Source organism: Stenella coeruleoalba, assembly GCF_951394435.1.
Source record: "Stenella coeruleoalba genome assembly, chromosome: 1".
Classification (NCBI taxonomy): Eukaryota; Metazoa; Chordata; class Mammalia; order Artiodactyla; family Delphinidae; genus Stenella; species Stenella coeruleoalba.
The window spans coordinates 26,350,260-26,371,399 of NC_137169.1; the positions used below are offsets into that span (position 1 = coordinate 26,350,260).

General features: G+C 45.0%; 1 protein-coding gene across 1 annotated transcript in view; it reads right to left on the reverse strand.

The window, feature by feature from the left end:
* CSMD2 (CUB and Sushi multiple domains 2) overlaps positions 1-21,140 on the reverse strand; it is a 668,360-nt gene that overhangs the window by 47,336 nt on the left and 599,884 nt on the right. The window contains exons 50-54 of the mRNA XM_079924609.1: positions 11,060-11,245; positions 9,824-10,018; positions 7,962-8,135; positions 6,167-6,340; positions 74-247 (exon numbers count right to left, since the gene is read on the reverse strand). Coding sequence (XP_079780735.1) covers positions 74-247; positions 6,167-6,340; positions 7,962-8,135; positions 9,824-10,018; positions 11,060-11,245 — 903 coding nt within the window. The remainder of the gene's footprint in view (positions 1-73; positions 248-6,166; positions 6,341-7,961; positions 8,136-9,823; positions 10,019-11,059; positions 11,246-21,140) is intronic.

A 21,140-nucleotide genomic window follows, 5' to 3' on the forward strand; every position in this document is an offset into this window, starting at 1 on the left:
TCCGCTTGTGGGTCACAGACCAGAGATGGCAGAGGTACTGGGGGTGGGGGAGGGGAGAAGAAGGGTGACTCACTTCGGCAGGTGGGCAGCACGTCGCTCCACTGCCCGCTGGCCAGGCACTGGGACCGAGCAGCCCCCTCAGCCACATACCCAGGGTTGCAAACAAACTTGACCACATCGTTGAGGTTGAACTGGTTGCCCTGGGTGAAGCCGTTCATTGGGTTGCCTGGGTGTCCACAGGTAATCGCTGTAATCAGAACAGAAGAGAGGTAAGCCCTCCTGTTATTCCATATCCCCCAAAGTCCATCCTCTCCTCACCTGGCGTTTCTCATACCCATCAGTGAAGTTCAGCCTTAGGTCTAACTTTAGTCTCTTTTGCTGCAAAATTCTGCTTCCCTGAAATCAGCATGTGGACATTCCCTTTTCTTTGAAGGCATGTCCACCGCTTGGACAGCACGAGAGAAGTCATTCTTGGACTTCCACAGGGTGTTAGGTTCACAGCGTCGTTCTCTGTCCCTCCCGCCTCGTTTCCTCTCCCTTATCCCCTGGCTCCCCAACTCCACTCTTCTTCGCCAGATACACTGGTGACTACCCCTCATGTCATGCAGACCCAGCCTAGTTCCTGGGCCAGTCTGGATGGAGCCAGAGTCAATACTAACCATGCCTGCGTGGAGGGACTGGTCACTCTGACAGACCAGTGGGAACCAGAGCTCTTAGTGGGGGCACAAGCCTTCCCCCACTCCTTCCACGTGAAGGGAGTTCAATTCATGTAATTCCTGGCCTTTCTCTCTGCTCTCTTCCTTACTCTGCCCCGGGTAACGTGGAGCGGCCCATCGTGCAATTTGGGAAGAATAAAGGCTCAGGCCTGCCTTTCTCCTCTTGGGACCCGGCGGCCCGTGGGCAGCGCTGCTCTGCCCCACTCCTCCAGAGACAGGCTCTCCGCAGCAATGGAGCGATGCCCGCCCCAGTGCAGTGCTGCCTCTGACTGTGTGTGAATCCACCCCGTTCTGGGGTTTATTGAGCAGATTCCACTTGGCTCTCACATTAAGCTATGGGTTCCAACTTAGTCTTTATCAGGAATAAATGTGATATTTTGTCTTCCACCTATGACTCTGTTTCCTTTTGCAATTTGTTCAACCCTGGGCAGGGAAGGAAGAGTGTTCTGGTGCCTGTAGGGCTCAGGCTTTCCCCGCTTCCTCCCAGTGGAGTTCACTCCACCCAGTGGCGCTGGTCTCTTCGAGTTTTCTTGAACAAGCAAGTTCCTGTCCCAGAGCCTATGTACTTGCTTCCCTCTTGGCTGGAACATTCCTTGGTTCCTGCACTCATATCCTCCGGTGCCCCCTCAGATGTCACTAGCAGAGAGGCCTTCCCTTACGACCAGATAAACAACCTCCCCAGTACGGCCCAGCCCCCTAGCCCTGCCCTGCTTTTCTCCATAGCAGTTGGCACACTCTGCATGTACTTCTTCATGTGTTCATTGCCTGTCTCCCTCTACCTGAATGGAAGCTCCCTGGGACAGGGACTCTGTTTCGCTCCTTGCTGTATCTTTTGGGTATGTATCAGTGCCTGACACACAGGAAGAGCTTGATAAATATTTGCTGAGTGAATGAACAAATGAGTGAGCCATGAATGGATGGATGCCTGACTTCTGCTCTGCTCCCTCATCCCTAGTTCTGTTGAGTGCCTGCCTGGTACCTAGTCTCTTTGGGTTGAACTCCCACTTGATGGCTTTGAGGCCTCTCCCTTGGTTCTGGATTTTTAGCTCTGAGTGGTTGAGGAGCCATGAGGAATGCTTTCTTATCCCAACACTTGGATTTATGAGGACCCCACCCCAGACCCAAATGGTATGGATGGAGGTCGGGGAACAAGGCCAAGTAGGACCCGCTTTTGGCTGTGGCCACGTCTGCTGTCTTTCTGGGCCCGTTCTCTTATGTAAATCCCAACAGTAGCATCCCTGACTCTAGCAGAGAGAGCTGGGCAGAGGCGTGCTGTTATAACGGACTACAGGTGTTCAAGACTGCCCGGTGTGGCGGGACGAGAATGCACTAGGAGGCCAGCAGCCCAGGGTTTATAGTTCAGCTCTGTCTTTTCCTTCCTTTGGACAACTCACTCTACACCTCAGCTCCTATATCTGTAAAGTAAGCATTTCAATATGCATTAACAGGGTTGCTTTAAAAACAGATTCATGCATTTGCTCTTCATTAAATGTTTACCGCGCACTAAGTGCGAGACACTCTGCTACATACTGATGATATACAAGGAGCTCAGGGGGCTCACTTCTCAGCCTAGTAGGAGAGCAGGCAGGGATGCAGGCCGTCACAACACCACGGCTGGTGCCGAGACAGGCTGGTGCCCAGGAGGGGCACCTATCCTCTGCTAGGGAGGGAGTGGTTAAGGAGGGTCCACAGAGGGCATGGCGTACCCTATGAGCTGGGTCTCAAGGCTGAGCAGGACTTTGCCAGGTTAGTGAAGTGGTGGGGGAATGGAGGTAAGCTTCGTAGGGTCTGTGAATCCCCCGAAATTATATGCAAAATATTGGGTGTTTGCGATCAGCTTGGGAGAGGATCCATCTTCTCACCAGACTCACAAAGGGTCATGACCCCAAAGGCTAAAATAACCACTTGTATAGAGTGAGAGAAGAGGGCTGAGGAGTAAAACCTTTGGGAGGAGTACCAGCGTCTGAGCTGCAGATTGACCGAAATGCCCGCAAAGGACACGGAGGTGGTCAGCAAAGCAGTAAGTCAAGCTCACAGGAGGTGGGAGTGTCACAGACCCATGGGGAGAGTTCAAGACTCGTCAGATGGCCCAGAGGGCTCTGTTTCTCTGGAGAGCCCTGACGAATACAGGCGCGAAGGGAGAAGGAGAACACACCACTGGGAAGGAAAAGAGGAGTTCTGCTGGACTGGGGCTTAACTGGACGTCAACCACATGCACCACGGGACCCAGATTTCCTGAGGGCCGAGACTACGGCACATTCAATTCATCTTTACCCACAACACCTAACACAGCACCTGGCACAAAGTAGGTACTAAGGAAAGGTTTCTTGAATTCGGTCTTACAGGCTGAGGGAAATTAATAGAAATGGAAGGTCCACAGTTCAGAGGAGAGAAGTAAAAACAGACTAAGCTTACTAGGAAGGCAGAAGGGAAGGAGGTCCTGAGACCCATGGAGGGATTAGCCTTGGGCCTCCTTCTAGATAGGAGGGAAGTGACAAGGACAGACGTGCGAGCCAGGGAAGCAGGAAGTGGATATTACCTGATGGCTTCTATTTTCTCTGCACAGTAGAAAGTGAGATTACATGATTAGCTAATAATTATTGGGGTCTATATGCATTATTTCATTTAATCCTGACAACCCCCTGAGGTAGGCACCATCGTTATCCTCATAGGAAAAGAGAGTTTCAGAGGAGTCTGGGGACTTGTTCAAGAGGCACAGTTTCTAAGTGGCTTGTCTGAGTTCTAAACCTAGCTTCTCTGCTTTCAGGACATCTTCACTATTTGCTATTTGCTGACAAACAGAACACGGGTGTTCAGAAAGGAGGTGAAATTGTGAATCAGCTGTGAAATTGTGCAGAATGGACAAGGGAGCTGACTGAGGAAATGTAGATGGGCGGCTGGAAAGTTCTGAGAGTCTGGTTGATATCGTAAACCTTGAGTCCATAGGTGATGGCAGCTAACACAGTACCTGCCACAGAGCAATCACTTGTTCTATTCCTCTTGCCGTCCTACTCCAGATACTTCCTAAAACTCTGTGCTCCGGGAGAGAATGGAGCTTGGTATAAGAGATCCTGGATTCTGTGATGTGACAGGGCGGTGGCATCCCTGCCACCACCACACTATCATCACAACAGCAACAGCAGCTTCTGACCGTTTCACGTTATTGATTAATCCTCGCAATAGTCTCTGGGGTACCTGCTTTTCATAGATGAGGAAAGAGACCTAGTGAGATAAGCTAACTTGCCTAAAGCCACATGCTACGTAGTGGTAGATCTGGAACTTGAACCCAGGCAATCTAGGTCCAGGGTCCAAGTGTCCAAATGCTTTACTATACTGCCTTTCAGTAAGGACCAGGTGCAAAATTAAGTATCTTAGGTTCGGCAGACATCCTCCATTTTTTCAGACTCCAACATTCCCTATTATTGGTAACCCAAACCTTTTCACACATATTCTGCGTCAATTTCTTAAAGGCATTTGAATTTGCATTTCCTGGATTAAACCAAACATGTTTTGTTTAGACACATCTAGAAGGCTGACTGAATATAGATAGGTCTTCCTTTCTGTAAACCTTCCTTTCTGTAAAGCATTTCTTAATACTTAAGAAACTATCAAGACTAGTTTTCATGCATTGCTTGTTAAGGCTCATTATTTCATTGTTCCATCTCATATATGAAAAACCAAATGAAAAAGAATTAAAAACAAAAACCTGCCTTACAAAAATTAAGAACAAAACCTGCACTTTATATAAAAGCTCACTTTATGGAACTTTAGAAAGTGAAAATTTTTCCAAATTACTTCCAGGCAACTGAGAATAAACAGTGGCCATCTAAATTCCCAAAATGCAGACTAACAAGAAGAAGAAATAAAACTGTAGAAAGTGCAGGCCTGCAGCATAACTAGAAGACAGACAATGCTGTAAACTTTTAAGTTACGTGTAAGTAGAAAAATAAACACTAAACCCAGGGAGAACTATTTCTCATGCTTCTGTCGCAAGCCTTTGTAGAGAGCAAGGCTGTATGGAGAGGAGAGGAGAGGAGGGGAGCAGGGGAGTATTGATCTAAAGTCACTGCTAGAAAGAGAAAGTCTATCTTAAATGTGAACATATTGAAAAAGGATCCTGGTATGTCAATGCACTGATTACAGGACAGGGACATACAAGTTAACAACCTTTCCTAAATATCAAACGAAAAAAGAAAAAAAGCAAAGCAAAAAAAGCAAAGAGAACACATCATACAGAGAAAGAAAGAAAGAAATATGTGTATTATATTTTACACATAATAATTAAACATGACAGAATTAAAACCAAACATATAAGTTATAACAATATATGTGAATGAATTTGACTAACCTATTAAAAGAAAAAGATCTTCAAACTGGCTCAGAAGGCAAGGCCCAACTCTATGATGTATATAACAGACACATCTAATTTAAGTGATTCAGAAAGTCTAAAATAAAGGGTGGTTAAATGTATACCAGGCAAATGGGCAAAGGATGAGAGCAGCGGGCATAAGCCTAATAGTATTAGACACAGTACAATTCAAACTAGAAAATACTAAAAGTGATAATGAAGATATTTTTAAAGGCTAAAACCACCATTTGCAATGTAGGTATAATAGTTATGAATATCTATGTACCAAATAAAGCAATTACTGTTACATAACAGAAACTACGGGAAATGTAAGAAAAAATAGAAGAACACTGATGAAAGAAAACTTTGAAACACAAATTTCAGAACAAAACAGGTCAGGTGGACAAAAATAGAAGTGAGCATACAGAAGACATAAACAACAAAATCAATAAGGCACGTCTTACGATTATACATAGAACTTAACACACTAATACACTTTCTTCTCAAATGCACATGGAACATTCATAACAACTGATCAAATATTAGGCCACAAAGGAAGCCTCAGTAAATTCCATGAAGTAGAAATATTATATACAGTGCAATCAATTAGAAATGAATATCAATGTAAAAATCCAAAAGGTCCTTCCATCTGGAAATAAAAACCACACACTCTCTTATTAAAAAAAACTTCTAGGCAAAAGGGAGAATTAATATCAAAATTACAAAATTTCTGAGAAATAATAAAACCCTAATTTTTATAATCTGTGGGGTATGATTAGAGCAGTGATCAGAAGAAATTTTATAGCTTTAAACACTTATATCCATAATAATCAATAAAAACGAAAGACTGAAAATAAATGAACTAAATTCCTAATTCAAAAGCAAGAAAATGATCAAAGAAGTTAATCACAAGGAAGAAAATAATAAAGATGAAAGCAATAATTAATGATGCAGAAAACTGAAAACAACAGATGTAATTACTGTCTTTGAAAAACATTAACAAAACGTACAAAAACCTCTAGCTAACCTAATCAAGACAACACAAGAGAAAGTCCACGTTGCACCTGAGCCCGTGACTAGGGAGAGTGGGTACCATACTTACGCACACAGAAAGGGGTCTTGCCTGACCAGTGATGATCCTGCTGGCAGATGCGCACAGACATGCCGATCAGGCGGAAGCCGGCGTTGCACTGGTACACCACGCTGCCCCGGTAGTTGTAGTTCTCCCCATTGATTTGCCCGTTGACGATGGGCTCGGGGGTCCCGCAGTGACCAGCTTTGGTGGGATGTGGGAAAAGAGAGTAAATTGAAGAGGAGCTTATAGAAAATAAGGTGGGACTTGGTCAAATGAGGGGAGGGGGAGACATGGACGGTGGGGAAAAGGACCACCCATCGTTTTTCCCACCTCCCCCTGACTGTAGCATCCAGGACTGACTTCAGGAATCCTAGACGTGATAGAAGTGGTGTTGAAGACTTGGCAACCCCAAATCCCAAGGTTGCATTCCAAATGGCTACCCATCTCTGAGCTTTAGTTTCTGTGTCTGTACATGGGTAAGAAACGATCACTGTTACTGCCCTGCCTCTGGGAACGTCCCCCTCTTTTTCTCATCAGCCAGCATTTCCAGAGCATCGACTGCATGGAGGGCACCGTGGTCTCATTAAGGCAGTCAAAGCCTAGCTGTGAATGAGCTTATTTACAAAACAGAAACAGACTTACAGACTGACAGAACGGACTTATGGTTACCAGCGGGGACCGGGGAATGGGGTGGGGGTGGGGGGATAGTTAGGGAGTTTGGGATTGATGTGTACACACTGCTATATTCTAAATGGATAACCAACAAGGACCTACTGTATAGCACAGGGACCTCTGCTCAATATTACGTAACAACCTAAATGGGAAAAGAATTTGAAAAGGAATAAAAAAAATCTGGTCATGTTGAAAATAACCATGTAAGACCAGGTGGCTCAGCTAAATTCATCCTTCTTTCTTGAGCGGCAAGGAACACAGCTAATATAAACCTAGGTGAGTTATTTTTTTTAAATGGGGTTTAGGTAGAGTGAATTTCTCGTGTTTCCACTAGCATTTTTGGGCTCTGTTTGGAAATAACTCATGACTGTGTCTCTAACAGAGGCCTGAGACAGGGGGAGGGCAGTACTGTACACTCTGGAACAGACCGTCCAGTCTATGCTGTTGGGTCTGCGTAGCTGGGACCCTCCTTTGGAGTTGAGGGGTCCAAGAAAGGTGTGAGAGAAGAGAGAACTTTAGTATCTAATGTTTAGGCAGGGACTGGATTAACCATGGGGGAAATGATAACTCTGTCCTCCGTAAGCCAGGTTGCTTTCTATGCTTTTGTCATACACTGACATATTTTTGTCATAAAACAAGCTAATGACAAAAATATTTATTTATTATATAATATAGTACATATAATATTGTATTTTTGTATACATATGTATGTAAAATTTGCTGATATATATTGGGTTTGTCAAAAAGTTCCTCTGGGTTTTCCCCTAAGATCTTATGGAAAAACCAATAATATAAATGTTATTTTAGGTGTGCTGCAGGAATGTGTCTCTGTAAAGTGTCCCTGGAGGCGGAGACTGGGGCTTCACCCATCATACAAGGGCCAATAAGAAGGGGGTGTCTTTTTGATCAGAATGAGAGCCCCTCAAAGGTTTGTCTCCTCAGACTTGAAGTTCCTCTCATTCGTTTGGGTGCTCCAGGGGAAGCTTGTTCAGGGTTTTGCTTATGGTAGATGCCAATAGCTGTTTGGATTAAGCATTTTATGACAGTAGGTAAAACAGTTCAGTTCAAAGATTGGAATGCAGCTTTGGAAAGATCTAACCTGTCCTGAGGAGGGGAAAAGGGACAGGAGAGGTCCAGGGAGGTCACTTACCGAGGCAGCGGACTTCGGAGCCACTCCAGAGCCCGTTGGCCATGCACTCTCGCACCCTGGAGCCCACCAGCGTGTACCCGGAGTTGCAGGAGAAGATGGCCGTCGCTCCGTAGACGGACAGGGTTCCGATGCGGTGCCCATTGGGCGGGATGGGGAGCTCTCCACAGGAGATGACTATAAAGACCACAAAATGCTCAGGAAGCCAGCCCTGAGAGACGGGACATGTGCTGCTTCTGATTAGCAAGAATAATGACAAAAATAAGATCCGTTTAACCTACTCTAATGGGACTCTTGACCAGAATACGGGTCGCCACCGTGACTGCTGTGCTGTTACGCTGGGCCCGTGATCCTTAACTGGAGGTGTCGCCAGAAGCACCCGAGGAGCTTTAAAAATGTCCAGGCTGCACTCTGGACCCACGATTCACCATCTCTGGAGATATGGCCCAAGCGTGTGTATTAAAGAAAACCAAAACTCCTCAGGGGTTTTGGATGTGCACCCTTGTTAGGAACCACGGCGCCAGAGAGATGGCGACTCTGTGGTGTGCCCCTCGGCGTCCAGGGCAGACACTGCCAGGCACTGCCCTTGTGCTCTCTGCTGAGCCCAGCAGCAGCCCTACACTCGTTCTCCACAGAGCACTGCGGACGGCCCCTGGCTGCACTGAGACGTGAGCGCCTTCATTGTAAGGAAGCTATGCCACGCTCGTGACTCCTACTCTGTCACATACATGGTTCCACTTCGGGGTCTGGACTTGGATGAACAAAGGTAACAGTGTCTTGGGTCATAGGTGTTGGGAAGATACCACTCCTCCTACCCAGTCTCAAATGTCCCCCTGTGCCCTGATAAGTGATCTCCTTCTGTCCCTTCACAAACACTTACTTCCTCTATCACATCTTTACTGATTCAGTAAATAGCATCAGAATATCCCTACTGGTGGATGCTGTGCTGACCCACTCAGACCCCCTTTTAGGACTGAAGGACTTCTTCCCCCAGCTGCTGGCAAACAACCCCTTGCTGCGAGCCCTCTTCAGACTGCCTTGGTTAAAGAGTCCTCCCACCTAAGGTCATGCTCTCTTCCCGGGGCAGCCTGCACCCAGTGTTTGGTCAGTATGGAAGTATAAAGGCCTCCTGCCCTAACTTGTGACAATTCTGAAGGGCCATCAAGATTTAGGGCTCTTTGCAGGGTCAGCTGAGGCCTTCTCTGATACTGCATCAGAGATCACCTTCTCCATCTTCCCAGCCCCACCTCTTCTCCTCCTCTTGCCTCCCCTCCCTCTCCCCTCCCCTTCCCTTCCCCAGGTGGTGATCCCAAGGGCATTCCCGAACAAACCTCCATCTCAGAGGTGCTTCCCAGGGACCCTGACCTTTGAAACTATCTTAAAGAACCAAAGAAAAACAACTTACAGTGGGGAAGAGGCAGGCGCACATAGGTGGCCTGGTCCCTTGCGCTATATTCATTCCCCCTAACCACACGCCCATTATAGGTCTTATCACACTTTGTTATCCTTGCTTCTTTATTTGTCTGCCTCTCCAGTAGACTCTCAGCTCCTTGTAGGCAGGAACCACAACCTTTTCTCCTCATACCTCTACAATACTTGGTATGAATGTGGAGTAAATGAATCAGTGGATGCTCACCTGGACAGAGGTAGCTTTTTAATAAGATGACAAAATGCTGAGAAGTGCTTCCTTAAAGGAATAGGCCTCTCCCCAGCTCCTGGTTCTAGGTGAGTGATCAGAAGGAGGGTCACTGCAGTCCCTGGCTACACTCCTCTTCTCCCCCCCACCCCCAATTCAGCCCAGGTATGAGACGGCTCAGGGTGTAGGCACTGTGCCAAACTGGCCCACCCTGCCCTCCTGGGCTTACTTTGGCAGGTGGGCATAGAGTTGCCGAGGCTCCACTTGCCATTGGCCTGACAGCGGATGACCCTCTGGCCAGTGTAGTAGTAGCCAGGGTCACAGATGAGCATCAGCTGCGCCTGGAACTGGTACTGCGTCTCAAAGATGAGCCTCCATCGGCCGTGTTCCACACTGATGCTGCTGACGTCGGGACAGGTCACAGCTGGGGAGATAAAAAGCAGAGAGGATTAATAAATTAATTATGGAAGACGCTGACAACCCAGAGCTGGGGACTGGGAGACCGTAACGCAGTAATGATGAATCCAAGAGCCGTTCGTCCCCAGGCAGGTGCGGTCAATGAGTGAAGTGAGCCGGGTGGGGAATCAGCAAGCTGGGGTGGGCAGATCTGCCAAATTAAAAAAGAAAGGGAGGGCTTCCCTTGTGGCGCAGTGGTTGAGAGTCCGCCTGCCGATGCAGGGGACATGGGTTCGTGCCCTGGTCTGGGAAGATCTCACTATGCCGCAGAGCGGCTGAGCCCGTGAGCCATAGCCGCTGAGCCTGTGTGTCCGGAGCCTGTGCTCCGCAACGGGAGAGGCCACAACAGTGAGAGGCCCGCATACAACCAAAAAAAGAAAAAAAAAAAAAAAAGAAAGGGAGGTGGCACTCAGTCAGTGTTGACTGTGGATGTGAGACTGCAAATTCCAATTGGTCAGATCTGCCTTTTTCAAGAGAAGCTAGAAATACGAATTTTTATGTAAAATTTTCTGATTTTAAAATGTTGGGAAGAAATTCAAAAATTTTTAATAAAGCACTGCATAGGCCAAAGAACCAAAGCAAAACAAAAACAAAAACGCAAAACCTGGTATCTTCAGACTAGATATAGCCCATGAGGCTGCCAGTGTGTGACTTTGGCCTTAAAACCGAAGTGTATCTCTGTTATTTTGGAGTTCCGTGATCAAAGGACATTCATGCCAACTTTCTGACAGTTTTTCCATCTAAAAGGAAGTGGACCAGTCATTCCTACATTCTGTGATGGTTTATGGAAACATCTCAGGGAGCAGTGGTCTATCAGTGCTTTGAAACAGTTTCAAATGGGAAAGCAGGTTGGTAGATGGCAGTACCCACTTGTCTCAGCTCTCTGAGTCCCCAGCTTGCATGGCCATGTCTTTTCCCATTGCTGGATTTTTAGCTCGCTCCTTGCAGGAATCTTTTCAGCTGCTTATCCAGCCCTTTGACACACCCCCTCCCCTACCCAAGGACTCACGGACACACTGTGCGGGGACATTGTGGTTGCTCCATAGGCCTGTCTCCAGACATTCTGCTGTGGCCTCGGCACCTGCCTGGAGGTGGTAGCCTTCGCTGCAGCTGTACACAGCCTTGGTCCCCACCGTGTACTCTTTGCCAAACACCATTCCGTTCTTGGGGGCCTCAGGAAGCCCACAGGAAAGAGCTAGTGGAGGAAAAAAATGTCATGAGCATGTCTGCTTCAAGGATGGTGTTCTGAGAACATATTTTTATCTTTCGTCTCCCTTGAGGCCCTAATAAAATGATAGTAAAGACTAATAAGAGGGAAAAGCCTCATAACAAAAAAGAAAATGGGAAGATCAGTAGAGGAGATGAAAAAAAAAGCTTTGGAAGATGAAATGCACATAGAAGTGTGTTGATGGATTAAATGGAGTTGAGAAGCTGCAGCACAAAATATACAGGAGGGAGCTATGGAGTGAGACCAGTTCTCCATCCCTTCCCGCAAACACGGTGTAGAGACATTCAGGCGGCCATTCTCCAAACTAAACAGAGAGGGTTTTCTTACCCACTGAAGGAAAAAAAAGAAAAAAAAAAAAAGGAAAGAACTCCCTTGAGAGAATTAGGGATGCTATGGTAGAAGGAGGCATCCTGGAATAAAGCTCTTTTAATCCTTAAATATAAAGGCTCTCAGCCTAAAGCCTGCCCCTCTGTCTGCTTATCTCTGCCACATACTCAACTCAACTTCTTATTCATGGGAGAGACCTAGTGGGCAATGATAGCTACATATAATAACAGCAGAGGTAACCCACATCTGTTACCTGGAAGAATCAACCTAGCCTTTACTTTGAAATATGAACAATTAAAGATCACTATACAAATGAAAAACACCAGCAGCATGAAAGTGATAAACAAAGATACGATTAAAAATAGAAAGAAAAGTCTCCTTTAGGAAACAGAACAAACTCAGGTAACAGAAAACATATAACTTTAAACTTCTTATCTTGAGAAAGTCAAGGTGACATATAATAAAATGAGAAGAGAGGGCTTTGAAAAGAGAACAACAAAAAGTGAACAAGGAAGGGCTCTGTTAAGTTAAAAATAGGATCACCAAAATACGCATTAAATAGAAGGGGTGGAAATTGTAGACAAAGATATGGCTGCCTGCCATTTCAGCAAACAAAGGATATTGCAGCCATCTCAGCCCTACAGCCACCCCCAACGGTGAGCGCTAAGGGAGCTCAGGATGGAGACAATAGGCTGCCCCCTCAGCCACAGCAGCGGCCCTGACAGTGCATCCTGAGGGGATTCAGGAATGGAAAGAACAGGATGCTGGCCCTAGATAGCTAAGGTGCATTTCAAAGGAATGATTTCAACGAGCCCTGACTCTGGCATCTTGTATGGAGAAAAGCGCTAAACTCATTAACCTGAGAGGTCTGGTTTTCTTTAATTAACAGTAATCTTTTGATGTCCTGACCACCTGGTTTTTGTTGCAAAAACTCCTATACATCCTGGCTCTTCCCTTGCCACTTCGGAGCAGTCCCTCAGAGCTATCTGAGAGGCTGTCTTCTGGGCTTAAGTCTGTTGAATAAAAACACAATTTTCAACTTTTAGGCTGTGAAATAAAATTCATATTTTATGCAAGACAAGAAAAACTTAAACAAAAAATTTTCTGCCTAGTATGCATGGTGTATCTGCCTTATGTCTCGACAAAACCTCCCCCATTGTCAGACATACCTGCTCCACCATAAAGAGCTACATTCTCCTACCATCAACAAGGCAACCCCTTAAAAGATAACATTCCTCTTGATCTTGTAAGGGGCCACGATGACATTTAGGTCTGGTTTGTGTAAACTGTCAATAATACATCATTTAACGTAGAGCCCTCTGCTCCAAAAAACTTATATAACTCTGACATCTAACGGGTGGAACAGTTCTCAGAGCTTTCTGAGATGCTGTTTCTGGGTTATAATCCTCTCATTTGGCTCGAATAAAATTTTCCACTTCTTTCATTGATTGACTATCAATTTTTGTCGACAAGGTTGTGCATTTTTTTTCAGTCGACAGTTTCGGTGACTGACGAAGGGACCTAGAGCAGACTTCTCTCCTTCACCTGAACTCTACAAGGGTCTGGAATCTGCACCAGCAGAGGCCTCTGGCGCCCATCTGCCTCCTCGGAGAATCCAGACAAATTCGGGTGAATCTCTCCTGGTTCTTGGAGCTCCTGATTATTGGTTGAAGATCCTGAGTTTTATTTGGTGGTGTCTAACAGGTACCTGCCTCCGCATTTGAAAGATACTAAGAGAGCCCAGTTGAAAGACACTGGGATTTGCTCAGTCGAAAGATGCTGAGCGGTCTGGGCTGAGTGGTCAGGGAGGAGGCTGGGCTGAGTGATCAGGGAGGAGGCTGACCTGACGTTTTCCCTCAAATCAGCTGCCTATGCGAGAACGTGTTGGGATAAAAGTGCAACATGAGAGCTTTTAGCTCCGAAGAAGGGACATCTCCTCCTGGCCGAGAAGGGCTTTCTCGGGCAACTGAGAAACCTGCGGGAGTGGTGGAGGCAAGTCCTCACACTGTGCAGTGGTCCCACGGGGATGCGACAGGGAAGAGCCAATTTTGACTGCATGTTGGATCTGTTTCTTTGACTTTAGCCTCTGCTTTTCATTACTTTCTTTCTTTTTTTTTTTTTTTGCGGTACGCGGGCCTCTCACTGTTGTGGCCTCTCCCGTTGCGGAGCACAGGCTCTGGACGCGCAGGCTCAGCGGCCATGGCTCACGGGCCCAGCCGCTCCGCGGCATGTGGGATCTTCCCGGACCAGGGCACGAACCCATGTCCCCTGCATCGGCAGGCGGACTCTCAGTCACTGCGCCACCAGCGAAGCCCTGCTTTCGTTCTTATAATCATACATCATGGCCTCTCCCAGGGAACCCTGCCCACCTGTGAATGGCTGCAAGAAAGAAGAAATTAACACTTCCCCTCCCCAAGGTTGGCCATTCCAGGAGATGTTTTGCAAGACTGATGGCCCTTCTTACTTTACTTCCTCCCCGCCTCTCCCTCTCTATTCTGCCTTTTTACTTTACTTCCCTCTCTCGTTCTATAAAAGAAATTGACATCCAGACTCTGATAAGATGGCTTTTTGGGGACCCTAGTCCTCCATCTTCTCGGTCTGCCGCCTTTCTGAATAAAGTCGTATTCCTTGCCTCAGCCCCTCGTCTCCCGATTTATCGGCCAGTTGTGCGGTGAGCAGAGTGAGCTTGGACTCGGTAACAAATCTGGCTGAGCCAGCTGGGAACCTTGCTGCTCGTGGCTAGCAGGTCCCCGTTGGGGAATATCGGGGCGAGGCCCTAGCAGCTGCCAGGATCATTTGTCCTGAGGCTCTTCCCTTCAAAGTTCCCTGAAGCAGCACCGGCTACCCCAGCACTGGGCAGTTGAAGCAAGGAACCGACAAACTTCTACGAGTCGACGGACTCGATTTTGGAGGGTAAGTCGCTCTGGCGTGCACACAGGGAACACATTCCCCCCTCTGTTTGGGCTTTTCCTTTATGGGACAAGCCAATTTGGTTGGGGTACCCTGGTGGAGAGGGGAATTGTTGTTGGACTCGACCTGATTTTGGGAACTGGTCCGTTGGGAACTAGTTCGTTGGTTTTGGTCTTGGTTTTGTTTCGGTTTTGTGTGCACTGATGCTAGAATTTGTTTGTGCCTTTTGTGTTGTAATTTGCGTCTTTTGTGTTTTGGTGTTATCAAACTTATAAAAATGGGAAATACTCCATCTATCCCGAGAGAGAGCCCTTTGAGGAGTGTATTAGATAAATGGGCAAAACATAGCCGTGAGCCTATGACTAAGAAAGACATGATATACTCTTGTAATAGGGTGCGGACCCAATATATGTTAGGATCAGAAGAACGATGGCCCCTGAATGGCTCACTCAGTTATACGATCTCGCAGTTAGGAGTGTTTTGCAAAAGAGCAGGGAAAAGAGATGAGATTCCGTATGTAGAAGCATTTATGTTATTGGATCAGGAGGAAAAGGAGTCCGAGGGCTGCCACTTTATGGTGCAGCGGTCTGAAAGAAAACCTAAGAAGGAACGTATTCTACAGGGGGAAGAGGGAAAAAATTAGAGTGGGGACATGTTATTTCAAAACGTAACCCCCCCTCCAGCCTATCCAGCTCCCCCAGTGGCTGAGCAGGCTTCACCAGGAGGTGTTCCACCTGCACCCCCCTGCTGCCAACATATTCACCACCTCCTGGTTCCCCTACCCATGGGGATCAAATAGCAGTTTCTATAGTAACCCCTGGAGCACAGGAACCTGGTTTAGTATCACCATCTAAGACCCAATAGAGCAACCAATTTGGACCGGGAGCCACTTCTGCAGCAGGGCAATTTCCCTTGCGCCGATATCCTGTAAGAGGCCAGGGGACTCCCTTAGACTTGAGGCGTCCAATTCTAATGTCCCCTCAGGAGCCCCGGGTAACTTTGACAGTGGGGAACAAGTTGACTGACTTTCTAATAGATATGGGTGCCACATATTCTGTGGTAAACACCAAGGTGGCACAGAAAACTTCTCAGCCTATCCCGGTCAAGGGAGTTTCTGGAGAAGTACAAAACCGTTCGTTCTTACAACCTCAGAATGCCAACTAGGGGACCTCACCCTACAGGGCCATGGGTCCCGAACATATGTGGATCCCTCCTACCCCAAGGTACTGGACCTTTTGGCTATGCATTTCATGGCCCAGTCTGCCCCAGACATCAGGAGCAAAATTCAGAAAGCAACTGCTGGTCCTCAGACTCCAATGAACGATTTGTTCCAATGGGCTTATTTGGTTTTCAATAATAGGGATACGGCCGAAAAGGCTGAACGTAAGTACTCACAGAAATATGAAAAAGGCCCGAAAGATTGTAATGGCTTTGTCTGCTCAGAGACCAACAAAGGGGAAACAAAGTCATCCTAGGAGAAACTTGCCTGTATCTTTGAGATGCAAATGTCCTATCTGGTCTTCTCAGGAACCCTTAACTCTGCCATCTTTTTAAAATGCAAATTTTGAAAAAGAGGGTAAAGTAATTTAGAACCTGTTTTCCATAAATATTAGTAAAAAGGGTTTAGCCATCTAGACAAGTGAGGTTGATTTGTTCCATCTGCCAGAAACCCAATTTTAATCCAACCTCTTTTGTAAATTGATGGGTTTTACCTTGCTGTACCCGACTCAGGGCTGAAATTTTGAAATGAGAGCTATGATATCTCTCTGTTTGTGTGTCTGTATGTGTCTTTGTCTTTGGATAACATTGCTGCGGTTAATCTGTAAATGATCTCTATTTAATTAGCTTAAAGAAAAGTAAGTGCTTACAAACCAAACAATTCTAAATACAAGAGAAATTAAGATAAATGAATTTTCGGGTTCACGTGAACTGGGAAATATTTAGTATTAAATTAATACCTGGTATTAATGTTTGTTTGTTGATCTAATTAATATAGGCATGTCTTTAGAGCCATCAACATTAAGTATAATACTTTCACTGCACCTAGGTTTAATAGAAGTTAAATAAAATCTTGTTATACCTGTTGCAAATTTGTCAGCAAGAGAAATAACTTGATATGATGAAACTTTAAAGTAAATGGAAACGAGATAAGAGCTTTTAGGTAAACTCTATAAGAATAATTATGTTCTAAAAATCATCTAAAATACTCTCTCCAGATTTTGGTAACTATTACTTATCTCTTGATTTTCACTAGAAATTAAGGTTTTTAAGAGTCGGGGATTCTAATTTAAATATGTAATTAAAGCTATTGAAAATAATAAAACATTTCAGTATGGTAGAATGTGTGCTTTCAGTTAAGAAGGTATGAGGAATGGAATTACATTTTACTGAGAAAGTTTTATACAAGGTCAGGATTAACTAAATTTAGATTGAAGTTAACTAAGTAAATGGATTCTGTTAAGTAAGCTAATACAAGACGAATTTGATCTCTCTCTCTGTTAGAAGTGATCCTTTTTGATAACAGATTGTATGAGTCTCTGTGCCCTTAGGTGATCCGTATTTGTTTTCTTTTAATCATTTTGTGACTTTGGTTAAATGAATAAGTTGTTTCACAGTGACCTATGATCCTGTTGTGTTTTTTTTTTTTGTTTGTTTGTTTTTTGTTTTTGTTTTTGCGGTACGCGGGCCTCTCACTGTTGTGGCCTCTCCCGTTGCGGAGCACAGGCTTCGGATGCGCAGGCTCAGCGGCCATGGCTCACGGGCCCAGCCGCTCCGCGGCATGTGGGATCCTCCCGGACCGGGGCACGAACCCGTGTCCCCTGCATCGGCAGGTGGACTCTCAACCACTGCACCACCAGGGAAGCCCCCCTGTTGTGTTTTAAAACATTTTTGATATTTTTAACAAACTTCCCAAATATCAAAATCTGACTAAAGCCTTTTAGCCTCCAGCTGACTCTGGAATACTTTGAAACAGCATCTCTGAGACATCTCAGAGAGGAATGTCAAACTAAGTTTATTTGGTATGTTAAATTACTTCAGAAACATTGTCAAGTGATTGGAGATGAACCTTAGGTTATAGAATATTTAATATAGATATTCCAAAATTTATACAGAATCCTTAACAGCTAATATGATGTCCTGATATGTTATCAATTATAATTCTAGTTATTCTAAAATGTTATATGTCACAGAAATATCAGTTTCCTGCTATTTGCATTGTACTCAAATCTTTAACCATGCTATTTTAAGTTTTGTCCTGATGCTTTAACAAAATGAAGATTTTCAAGAAGACTCATAAAAAGGAACTTTTTGACAAATATAAGTTTCTGATAGCCTTCAGATAATATCACTGGATTGGGTGACAAATGACAAAACTAATGGAAAACCTGATAACTTCAACTGGATCAACAGGAATTAATCAATGAACTAGTAAATATGGGAGTGAATGAACTGGTAAATATGATTTATAACTTTATGACTTTAGGAAATATACTGGCTTTAATCTTTGTTTTTCAGAAAACAACCTTTTCTCTTATGCTATGACCTACAACAAGTTGATAAAGTATGCCTTTGTAAACAAAGATGAAACATTTATCTTTTTCTCTCTACCGGGTTGATCCTGCCAGTAGCATATGCTTATCTCAAAGATTAAGCCATGCATGTCTAAGTATGCATGGCCAGTACAGTGAAACTGTGGATGGCTCATTAAATCAGTTATGGTTCCTTTGGTCACTCGTTATTGGAACTGGAATTACAACTAGTAATATATATATACTTATATATATCGTATACACTTATACGTATATCGTATATACTTATACGATTATACTAATCGTTTTAATTTGTTCTTTGTTTCCAAATTGTTTGTGCTTTGTGTGTCGCTGCTGCACTATGTCTTTGTCAGTGTTACTAGCTGCATTACTTATATCCTGTCTATTTCATAAGACTGTTGTCTCTTACAGTGCCTAGTGTGTAACCAGGCCCCCAGCAAAACTTCTCACATTTATAACATAAAATAGTTGTAATAGTGATTCTACGTATGGGAAGAAGCAACAAGGGAAAATGTCTCCTGATCATAATTAGACAGAGGATCCAGAGAATCTTTAATTATCAATAGGGCCTAATCCAAAAATTAGCATCCGGAGTGGCGTATCAACAATTTTCGCCTGACCTGGGATGAGCCTCCCAGCACTGTGGGACAAAATTTGATCAAGACATGTCTCCCAAATATTGGTCAAATTCCCCTCCAACGTCAGCCGGGGAACCCTGAGGAAACTCAGGAAGGAGAATACCTGCCATCTAGCAGGCATCAGACTGCAGCCATTTCCTATGGTGAGCCGTGAAGAAACTCAGAATGTGAAAACACAGGATACAGACCCCAGATGGCTGTGGTACATATCAAAGGAAAGATTTCAGTGAGCCCAGACACTTGCATCTTCTCCTACATAGAAAAACGCTAAATTTTTTAACTTGAGATGTGGCCTCCCAGGCTTGAAGACCTCAAAATTCCCGATAACTCTCAACTTGCTAGGTTGTGAATATTTTTTAAGTCTACAGGTGTAAAGCAGACACTTCCGAAGAGGAACAAAAGAAGACAAATCTCATCATTTGGATCACTGGCACCAATGGCGGACACTCCCAGAAAGATCCATCTGACTGAGCAGTTAGAATGGTGGTCACCCCTTTCCCACAAGATTGTGGAATGCACATTCACAGTGGGGAACTGTAACAGGGAAGAGCTAATTTTGACTCCATGTTGGATCTGTTTCTTGGACTTCAGCCTTTATAATCGTACATCATGGCCTGCCTCAGGGAACCCTGCCCACCTGTGAATGGCTGCAAGAAAGAAGAAATTAACACTTCCCCTCCCCGAGGCTGGCCATTCCAGGAGATGTTTTGCAAGACTGATGGCCCTTTTTACTTTACTTCCCTCTCTGATTCTATAAAAGGAACTGGCATCCAGACCCCATAAGATGGTGTTTTGGAGACCCTGGTCCAACATCTCCTCAGGCTGCCAAACTTCCGAATAAAGTCGTATTGTTGCCTCAGCACCTCGTCTCCTGATTTATTGGCCTGTCGTGGGGCAAGCAGAGCGAGCTTGGACTTGCTAACAGGGAAACCAACTCATTTTAATTAAACAACTTTCTCTGCACGAATAAGAACCGGCCGTTCCGTGATCTGAGCACCCACAGTGCTCGTGAGGGAGAATCCGAGACATGAAGAGGAGCTGAAACAACTCTAGGGTAGAAACCTGGAGGCATTAATATCATAAGCAGCACATTGGCCCACCACACAATTCCACTAGGAACTTTTATCCTCAACAAATTCAACTTTAAAGTGGGAAATAGAGTCTCTCAAACAGAAAAAACGAGGGGCATCAGAAAGCCAAACTCCAGCTAACACCCCAGCCAGATTCATGTCTTATACTTGCAAGTACCTAATTAATCGGGAAAATTATATCAAAGGAGATCTCAACCTAAAATGGCCAATATAGGGCTCTTTTATTGCGTATGCCGTTAAATTAAAAAAAAGCCGGCTTGATAAAACATCTTTTCAGAATTCTGACCTTAAAAAAACAAAAGCTCGGGGCTTCCCTGGTGGCTCAGTGGTTGAGAGTCCGCCTGCCGATGCAGGGGGCACGGGTTCGTGCCCCAGTCCGGGAAGATCCCACATTCTGCGGAGCGGCTGGGCCCGTGAGCCATGGCCACTGAGCCTGCGCGTCCAGAGCCTGTGCTCCGCAATGGGAGAGGCCACAACAGTGAGAGGCCCGCGTACCGCAAAAAAACACAAACAAACAAAAAAAAACCCCAAAACCCAAAAGCTCTTCTAGGGGGAACTTGCATTTCTCTTCCTGTGTCTTTGAGGTGTAAATCTTCTACCTGATCTTCTTAGGTGTTGTGTGTGTGTGTGTGTGTTTTCAAAAATTGGTCTCTGCCATGTGAGAGGTGCACATATGATACACATCTGGCAATCAAGTAGACTGGGATTCTGAGCCGTCTTCTGTCTGACTGTGCCGACTCTCGGCGGCTTTTGCCGTCTTCACCTGTGTTGCATCAGCCTGTACAGTGAAGACCTTTACTTAGACTGTTTTGGGGAGTAAACTTTCTAGATCTTGTGAAGGCTGCATCCTTCACACTTTCTTATGGGGGTGCCTCTTGCGTCTTATTGATTTGAATCCACTATTCACATATATCTCATTAATGGCCAGATTATGGATCCTTTAAATTGGAGGAACTTCTAAACTGATCAATGTTTAGAGAACTTTCATTATGAAGCGCTGTTTTATTGGTACCTTTGGGGGTGGGGGAAACAAATTAGAAGGTGGAAAAATATATAATGGTTAACCTAAGAACTCCTTTAATTTAAAACAGACAAACAAAAACTGGTCTGGGAAGCCTTATTTCTGGTCTCTGATTCCCCTCAATGGGTCTAACAGATGCTAATAAAAACATTAGAATGACTGAGAGGCTATCTTCCGGGCTTAATTCTGCCAAATAAAACATAATTCTCAACTTTTAGGCTGTGCATTTTTTTTCAGTCGACAAAATGAAAAGTAAATGAAATTTCCCAGAATATAGACCAAAAAGACAGAGACTGAAAATGAGAGAGAAAAGGACTGGAAACA